This window comes from Myxine glutinosa, chromosome 1 (genome assembly GCF_964187855.1).
Source record: "Myxine glutinosa chromosome 1, kmMyxGlut1.1, whole genome shotgun sequence".
In the NCBI taxonomy this organism is placed as follows: Eukaryota; Metazoa; Chordata; class Myxini; order Myxiniformes; family Myxinidae; genus Myxine; species Myxine glutinosa.
This window is the reverse complement of record NC_136261.1, coordinates 276,375,993-276,385,816: the sequence shown is the minus strand read 5'-3', so window position 1 is coordinate 276,385,816 and position 9,824 is coordinate 276,375,993. Positions and strand designations below refer to the sequence as shown.

Below are 9,824 nucleotides of genomic sequence, written 5' to 3'. Positions count from 1 at the left end.
AATGGACCCCTTGGGTCATATGGACCCCTTGGTATATTACACCAGCAGCTGCTGCCATCTTGTGGCTGTTCATGTTAAAACATTCCTTTGTGGATTAGCAGAAAGTAACAACATGGTGGCCATCCCTATCCAGTCTTGAACTCGAGCTGAACCATCCAACATTTTGACACCTACTAGGATCTATCGGTAGGTATGTGAGAAAATTGTGTTTGTGGTGACAGAGTGACTCATATTTCCTAGTGTTACTGCATGCTTTTAGAGTATAAGTCAGTCACTAAAATTGACCTTTGAAACATTCTGCCCAGTACATGTGGTTTCCAATGATGTCAGGTTTTCATGGAGGTCGTTCATGGGGCAAAACGGTCCATTTCCCTGGGGTAAAATGGCCCGTGGGGTTATCCAGTCATCCCAGAACATCGTCATCACCATGGCTAAAGACAATGGGGTATACATGTTGAGCATTCCACCACATTGTTCACACAAGATCCAGCCATTAGATGTCTCATTTATGACGCCACTATCTACATATTACACGCAGGAGGTGGAGAGGTGGTTGAGGCAGCACCCGGGACGATGTGTGACAGTATTTCAACTGGCCAGCCTGTTTGGGACTGCATATCGCAAGTCCGCAACAGCCGAGAATGCAGCAAATGGGTTTAGGAAAACTGGTATCTTCCCAGTGAACCGCAACATCTTCCAAGATCACGAGTTTGCTCCAGCGACAGTTACAGACCTCAACCAAAATGAACCAAGACCCATGGATGATAACCAGAGACCCCTTGAAGATGCCCATAGAGATGCTGATGTTCCTGCTCCTGGTGTTAATGCTGCAAGAGGCCCTGAAGATGCTGTGAGACCTGTTGGTGGTCCTGCACCTGATGTTAATGCTGTGAGACCTGTTGATGGTCCTGCACCTAATGGTAATGCTGCGAGAGGCCCTGCAAATGCTGTGAGACCTGTTGATGGTCCTGCACCTAATGGTAACGCTGCGAGAGGCCCTGGAAATGCTGTGAGACCTGTTGATGGTCCTGCACCTAATGGTAATGCTGCAAGAGGCCCCGAAAATGCTGTGAGACCCATTGGTAACACTCAAAGACATGCTGCTGTTCCAAGACCTGCTGTTGCAAGCACCAGTAGGGAGTTCATTTCACCCTTTCAAATCAGTCCCCCACCTAAGGCTACTCCTGCTAAGGGTAGGCCTACAACACGTCAATCAAAAAGGTCAATGTCAGAGCATTTAACATCAAGCCCATACAAGAAACGACTTGCTGATGCAGCTGAAGAAAAGAAAAGACAGGAAGCACAGAAGGCAGAGAAGGCAAAGCAGAGAGCTGAAAAAAAACCTCAGAAGCAAAAGAAAGTTGCAGAAAAGCCAAAAAAGAAGATAGTGAAGGGTAAACGGGCTATATTTACGGCACCAGAAGAATCTAGCGAGTCTGAGGATGATGATGGAACAATGTGCTTATTCTGCCGGGAAAGTTATAGTGTGATAGGAGAAGGATGGATAAAGTGCACAGTCTGTCGTCTTTGGGCCCATGATGGTTGTGCAGGTGTGGATGAAGAAGATGTGAATTTCATCTGTGACTTTTGTGCCTAATTATGTGCATAATCTCACCTTGTAGTCTGTAATTTTTCACAATAAATATTATTTCAGGTTCAAAGTGTTTTGATTGGTGACTGAGGGTAATTATTATGTTTTTCAATGGGGTGACCATATTACCCCACGGGGTGACCATATTGCCCCATATGTGGGGGCCATTTTGCCCAACGTGGTGTACAAAATGGCCCACTGAGCACATTTTTGGTCTTTGGTTCTCACCAGTGAATGGTTGATTTGATTCTAATACCAAGTAATTTGTGTATTTATAATGGAATAATGATTGTAAAGACACTGTCTGATTTCAGATATACTGCATCATTTTGGATAAAATTTCAAAGAAAGCTTAAGTGTGCCATTTTGCCCCACCTTCCCCTACTTACTTTTTCACGTGACTGTATATGCACAGCAGGCAGAGGAAGAAAAGGCCATTCATTACAGGTAACAACCACATCATACAAATGTCAATATTGTACTTGGGGAAGGAAATATTTGTTAAAGCATTGTTATTAATTGTAATGTAAATGTAATGTAAATACTGTGTGTGCATCACTGTTTACTTGCTTTAAGCATTCAACTTAAGTAATAAAATTAGAGATTAAATGAAATCCTCTGTTTAATTAAGTTTTTGAACTAAATCAAATGTAAATGACTTACTTTACTACACCTTGTTAATTATGGAACTATCTATATATTGTCGCGATCCCGGCTGTGAAATGGTTCCCAGCACGGAATACGGACGTTAATGTCCGGGCTTCAAGTAGTCCACGGAGTGGACAGAGAGAACTCAATAAACACAATTGTGTTTTAATCGGCCTTCTAGGGGTAAGGCACGATGCTTTATTGGCTCGATCACAAAAACCATAAATGGTAACAGAATGGAATACACTGCACAAAGCCTGCAGGAACTGTCGGCCCCAGAAGCTCCAAACAGGACGCAGGCAAGATCACTCGCGGTTCCAATCGACGATCTCCGGGACTCGGAGGGTAACAGAGTGGAATACACCGCACAAGGCCTGCAGGAACGGTCGGCCAGCAGCTCCAACACGACGCAGGCAATATCTGACTCACGGTTCCAATCCACGAGATCCGGGAATCACTCGTTCTCTTCCGGAGTTACTCACTCGTAAAATACAGAACGGTAAACGATCAGCCCAACGCGGCTGTCGTGAAGATTAAGGGAAATCCCTTTATCTATTTCCCACTCGGAGCCTTCGAGAGCGTCCGTTGCATAAGATGGCGACCGCGCTCTCTGACCCTCCACCCATCGCGTGAGGCTCAAAGGAGGTCACGTCACGTGGTGGGCGGGGCACTCATTTGGGTGAGAACAAAGGTGGTTCCACCGGTGGTTTCACAGTCCTCCCCCCCTAAGTAAAAACCCCGTCGGATAGACGGCGTTTTGAAACCAGCATTTGTAGAAGGTGCAAATCACATGGCAATATGATGGCGGTAATCGCTAACAGGCAATTAACGCAATTAACAATTATTAACAATGAACCAGTTTGGTTTTTTTTTTTTTCACACACAAATTTTAACACCATACACCACATTAATATCTACCCTACAAGAGCTACACTTCACACAAAGCACAATAGAGAGGCAAGGGGGCCAAACTCAAGTTGGGGGAAGCGTTGACAGGAAGGAAACGGGCCGAGACCTAGAGCGGCGGGTACTCCTCCGGTGTCGAGAACAACAGTCATATGCGTAATGACCCCTTTCACCGCACTGGTAACATCGATCGTTCGGGTCGAAAGGCCTGCGGACCAAAGGGCGTCTGAAACGAGGCCGCCGCGACATGCCATTCGACATCTCGACGCACACACGCGATCCGCAAATTAACCTTCCATCAAGGGCTCTGACCGAATCTTCAGCATCTCGTGGCTCTTCAAACTCAACAACTGCAAATCCAGGTGGGTTTCGAGCAACCCATACGTTGCGGAGTGGTCCGTAATGTTCGAAGACCCTCCCTAGCTCGGCTTTCGCTGCTCCATTGCCCAGGTTTCCCACATATACCTTAGCATTAGCGTTCCTGCTGAATCGCGACATGGCGGGAGCGGTCCCTGAGGAGCACGGCACCTGAGGGTGGCTTGACGGGAGGCTCGGGTGGACTTCAGCTGACGCAACGTCACCGTCGGGAACTGGAGTCGAGGCGCTAGGCTCCTCGGGCCAGAGTGAAGATATGTCTGACTCCGCCACTCTCTCCGCCTGTTTACTCTGGGATCTAGTGACCCCCCCACAGGTCAGAGTCAATGACTCCTCCCTGGCCATGGCATCATTGCCAATCAGCAAGGAGACCCCGGGTATCGGGTAGTAGGGTACCACCACACAGGTCACTGGACCCTTAAAAATGTCACTCCGGACCTCGAGGAGGGCAAGGGGATACCGGCCAAGAACCCGGTCAATGCCCCGAAGGAGGGTATACTCGCCGGTATAACGCATCTGAGAGGCCGGAACTACCCCCGCCCGGAGAACACACCGTGTCGCCCCAGTATCCCGAAGGTATTGGGCCTCAAACTTCAGCATCGAATCAGGGCCACCCACTAAGGCTGTCCCTGAATAATCCTGGTACAGTGGATGAATGGAATTAGCCTCGGTGGCAGTGACCTCGGTCACCGATGCCACCGTCGTGTGCGAGGGCCCGGCGGATGAGCTCCACTGATCTCCCTCCGACTTAACAGGAGGGTTGCCTCGGTAGGCCGGACTAGCGGGATTAGAGAAGCAGCGGTTTTCACCGTGCCCCACGCGTTTGCAGAAATCGCACCAGGGCCCTGCCCTGGTCTGCGGCTCGCGACCGCCACCAGTGGAGGGCATCGGAGAACCCCTCCCCTCGATCCAGCCGCCGGGCAGACGGGGGGCGGTCTTGATCGCAGACTCCTCCGTCTTACGACGCGACTGCGTGACTTGCAGCATTTTGCACGCCAAAACATGTTTATCAATAAGGTTGACGCAGTCTGCCAAGGAAACAGTGTCTTTGTCGACAAGAAACAATGCTAAGTCAGGCGGAAGCTGTTGATCGATACGGTAACGCACCAGGAGTTCCGCAACCGCTTGAGGTAACTCAACCTTGCTCCCCTTGAACCATCTCTGCAGCTGTTCCAACAAGGCCCGCAAATGTTCCTCATAGGTTTGACTGGACTCACGAGTCCAGCTGAAAAAATTTCTCCTATAAATACATGCGGACACCGCATAGGCGTTCAAAATCTCGGCCTTCAATGCCCTGTATTTGTTTGCGTCCTCGGTTGCCATCCTCGCATATACCTCCCTCGCCCTCTCAGATAGATGGCTCACAAGATGGCCGACCCACAAGCTCTCATCAATGCCACCGGCAGCCAACAACTTCTCCGCCATCTCCAGATACACTTCTGGCTTCGTGTCTCCCGTCCAGTCCGGCAAACGAACATGAACAGTTTCCGGGACTCTTGCAGCAGACCCCTCTGCCCGCGGTCGTTCAGTCAACATTCGCAACTCATGCTCTCTGACGCGTTCAGCTTCTGCTGCTGCCGCACGCTCTCTCTCTCTCTCACGCTCTCTCTCTGCTGCTGTCTCTGCTGCCGCATGCGCTCTCTCTGCTGCTGCACGCTCTCTCTCTGCTGCCGCAGCACGCTCTGCCTCTGCCCTGTCATTCTCCCTGTTATACATGTCAAGTTGTTGAACCGGAGTCAGCCCGGGCCAGAAAGGCGAACGCATGCATTTAGTCATGATGGAATCGCTTCCTAACATATCGGGTTTAGTGACTGGGTCAAGGCTGATTGCGTCGCTCGCATCGCCACCCACGCGACTGTCAATATGATCAGGTTGAACTCTCACTTCTCTGGTCGACATAGCTTGGCTACGAGTTATCATAAGACAAGGCACAAAACACAACGCTCAAACACAACGCTCTGTTGGGGAAATACGACACGAACTACACAATATCACCACCGCACATCAAATTGCCAATGAGAAAAATACCACGTACAAATACTCACGTTTTTTTTTTTTTGTCGGTTGTTTGGAGGGATCCGAAGCTATTCACTTATTCGGCAGTGAAGCACCACCCAAGACAGCGTCCCACGGCGAGAAGGCTCCTCCAAGACGGCGCCCGCTGGCGAGAAGGCTCCTCCAAGACGGCGTCCGCTGGTGAGAAGGCTCCTCCAAGACGGCGTCCGCTGGTGAGCAGATGCAAGGAAGATGCAGATGCAGAATTCCCGTCTCAATTCGAATGTCTCTTACTTGAATGATCCTAGGACGAGCAACCCATTTGTCGCGATCCCGGCTGTGAAATGGTTCCCAGCACGGAATACGGACGTTAATGTCCGGGCTTCAAGTAGTCCACGGAGTGGACAGAGAGAACTCAATAAACACAATTGTGTTTTAATCGGCCTTCTAGGGGTAAGGCACGATGCTTTATTGGCTCGATCACAAAAACCATAAATGGTAACAGAATGGAATACACTGCACAAAGCCTGCAGGAACTGTCGGCCCCAGAAGCTCCAAACAGGACGCAGGCAAGATCACTCGCGGTTCCAATCGACGATCTCCGGGACTCGGAGGGTAACAGAGTGGAATACACCGCACAAGGCCTGCAGGAACGGTCGGCCAGCAGCTCCAACACGACGCAGGCAATATCTGACTCACGGTTCCAATCCATGAGATCCGGGAATCACTCGTTCTCTTCCGGAGTTACTCACTCGTAAAATACAGAACGGTAAACGATCAGCCCAACGCGGCTGTCGTGAAGATTAAGGGAAATCCCTTTATCTATTTCCCACTCGGAGCCTTCGAGAGCGTCCGTTGCATAAGATGGCGACTGCGCTCTCTGACCCTCCACCCATCGCGTGAGGCTCAAAGGAGGTCACGTCACGTGGTGGGCGGGGCACTCATTTGGGTGAGAACAAAGGTGGTTCCACCGGTGGTTTCTCACAATATATAAAGCAGTAAAGTATGTTTGTTTGTTTGTCCTCTTATAACTCGAGAACTACTCATCGCAGAGAAAAACCAAAGGAATATTCGGAATCAGTACGTCTCAGAGCAACTACAGCACACCTTAAATTTTTTTAAACTTCGGGTTTTAAAATTAGCGGATTAGCGCAGAAGCGCTAGCAGAAGAGGGAGGGAATCGAAGGGAGGGAGCGCAGCGCTCCTGTTAGCGTAATGGTGCACAGGCGGTTCTCACTCTTGCGCATGCGCAAATGCGCTGTTCCGATGCTTCATGTTCCTGCAAAGACTTTGGCGCATGCGCAAATGACGACACATGGGCCACTGTATGTTCGTTTAATACGTACGCGCTTTGATGGGCGGGGCGTATGGCGTTCATGAAATGGTCGAATGCAGAAGTGCTTGAAGCCGTTGCAAGCGACTCGCACGATCTCTCGTCATGGTCCACAAGATTATCACAGAGATGTGCAGCTTCCAACATGACGAGATATGATCGAGACCTAACTTTTGAGACCAGTCCCAGCCTTCTAGGCCCCGTGGCTGGTTCAGACAACCCCGACAAAGGACGTGTTGGATTTTATCGCGAGCCGATTCGAGCGCCGACGAACAAAACCAGTCATATCCTTTTAACGCGTGGTTCGATTTTTACAAAATAAACTTTTTCCTGAAGGGCTGAACCGTGCGCTCACAACGTGTTGGCTGGAGTGGGCTGGAGCCTGGAAATTACCAAAAATGGACTCTTATCAGGCATCAATGGCTCTGAGTGCTTCAGAAACTAGAAAAAAAAAATCCAGTTTAACAAAAAAAAAAGTAAGTCAAAAGCTCAACTCCAAGAAAAATGGTGAACGTTAGAAGATCGGCAATATTTCAATTTCGCGATAACCTTAGCTCAATGGTTTCGCGGAAACTGTATTTTGCCAATAAATCTGTCAAAGGCTAAGAAAATGACAAAATTATGCCCATTAAACCTAATTCTTTCATACTAAACCATAAATGTACCAAGTTCACTGAATCTAATCAAATATTAGGCTGTACAGCCTTCAAGTGCCAAAAATGAGGTTTTCGGTCAAATGTTTTGCCGATTTTTGATTATTTACCCATAAAATCGATGTTTTTTCCACCCAAAATTTGCCGCATATCTGTAAAAATTTCAAAATGCCACAAGCCAGATTTACTCCAGTGTATATTTTCTGAAAATATAGGTCTCAGTGCCTTAGAAAATGCATATATTGTGAAATCTGACTTGTGGCAATTAGAAAAAATGAATTACACACAAAAGTCAATTTTCGAAAATCTATTGCAAGCCGTTTCCGGGGCGTCTATTTCCATTTTAACATTTTCTTGAATAATTTGAGTTTGAATCAAGTTCTAGGGCTAAAATTTCACACTGGGAAGTTTTTTGACCTGGGAAATCCAAAAATGCAATCAGATTTACCCCTAAATCAACCCTTTTCATGTTATGAACAAAATCCTTTTTTTCTGCCATCATTTTACCCATTCTTGCATCAGACCACGCATTGCATCAGACCACATATTGCATCATACCACATATTGCATCATACCACTATTGCATCAGACCACATATTGCATCAGACCACATATTGCATCAGACCACATATTGCATCATAGTTCATCTTTTCATGCATTGCCTCGCATTTTTTCATGCATTGTTAGTACTGTATACTTTTCTTTTACAGAACAATAAAGCATCTCTCACTATGAAATTGACATGGGACGAGTTATTTTCCATCTGCCAAGAAGCGAAACCGAACAACTTCAAACCTCCAGATTGGGACAAAGTTGAAACAGTTGGGGCCACGAAGCTTTCTGTCCATCAGGATGACCTGCTGCATGCAAGGATGGTGGAGCTGAAGTCCCGGTACAACAAGTTCACTGCAACTCGGAAAAGCAAAGGTAGTGCTCAGAGGGATGCTCCATGCAAGGATATCGTCATTGATAGTGAAGACTTCATCTCTGCCTCCTCTGTACCCGAAGTCCCCCGGAAAAAGCCAAAGAAGTCATTGGATCAATTGGGAGAGAGGCAATTGAAGGCCCGCACGGACGAAATCTGGACGAAAGTTGAGGAATATGCAGAAGAGAATGACGAAACCCCGTTGAGAATTCTTGCATTGCTCCTTAGAAAATGTAAGGACAAGAGTGCACGTGAATTCGGAGACAGTGCATGGCAACGACCAGCTTCCGCTTCAACTCCCAAACCATCAACTTCCTCTACAATTCCCATCGATGCAGCAATTGCCATCATGGTGGACTGCCAACTTGGACGTGATACGTACACCAAACTTAAGAAGATTTTAAAACAACAAGGACACAACATTCTTCCATCCTGGATCCACATCAGGAAAACACAGACCGAAATATCTCCAAAGCCACAGTCGTTACCTGATCCACACGAAGGTGTTCACATGATGTATGCTGAGTCAGTACAGATAACAGCACAAAGGATCATGGAAGACCTTCCAGCATCACTCCTTCCATCATCTGCTGTCATGAACATTAAGTTTGGGTTTGATGGTAGTGGTAGCCATGCAATCTATCGGCAAGTTGAGAACGAGAAGACAAACATCATTATGTCCATGTTCTGTCCACTATCCCTCACCTCAGACTGTGGTGATGTTAAATGGAGCCAGAAGTCACCCAACAGTGCCCTCGCACATCGACCTTTAGCGCTGCAGTTGGGGAAGGAGTCGACCGAAACCCTCCAATCACTTCAAGTGTTCGACGACGACATCAACAAGATGCAAAACGAAGGGTTCACAACTACGGTTGGCGACAAGGAAGTTTATGTGAAGGCCAAGGTGTCATCGCACATGATGGACATGAAGGCTGCCAATTTGTATCTGGGTCTTGGTGGGGCGTATTGTGACTTATGCGACCACTCCAGGGCTGATTGTCACGATCCAGAAGTCGTGCGAGCAGGGTTCGAAATCACGAGATCTGTTGCAGATCTACACGCTCTGTTCGAAGAAGTTGTTGATGATGATGGTGTCGTTGTCAAACACCGGAACGATTACGGGACACGGAAAGGTTTGACAAACAAGCCAATACCAAACCATTAAGTCATCTCGGTTCAAGTTCTTCATGCACTCCTTCGTACATTCGACCACTACATGAAGATTGCTGTTCACCTGAAGGCAGAAGTGTTTGAATGGACAGAGTCTGAGGCATCTCACTATCACAAATTTCTTGTAGCTGCCAAGACAGAGATTCAGAAGAAACTGGAGGAGGTGATAGGAGAGAGATGGGACTTCCCAGATGGTACTGGTAAGGGAGGTACCTCGACAACTGGCAA

General features: G+C 47.9%; 1 protein-coding gene across 1 annotated transcript; it reads left to right on the top strand.

The window, feature by feature from the left end:
• On the top strand, window positions 1-1,651 carry LOC137419560 (uncharacterized). Its single transcript, XM_068105572.2, has 2 exons — window positions 1-875; window positions 915-1,651. Exons 1-2 carry the CDS (start codon window positions 350-352, stop codon window positions 1,595-1,597), a joined length of 1,209 nt encoding a protein of 402 aa, XP_067961673.2. The 5' UTR covers window positions 1-349; the 3' UTR covers window positions 1,598-1,651.
• The last annotated feature ends 8,173 nt before the right edge of the window (window positions 1,652-9,824 follow it).

What these genes read in the sequence shown, in the direction of transcription:
- LOC137419560 (XM_068105572.2), top strand. Translation starts at nt 350, where the DNA reads ATGGGGCAAAACGGTCCATTTCCCTGGGGTAAAATGGCCCGTGGGGTT. An exon ending in ACCTGTTGGTGGTCCTGCAC is followed by an intron (nt 876 to 914) that starts CTGATGTTAATG and finishes ATGGTCCTGCAC; the next exon opens with CTAATGGTAATGCTGCGAGA.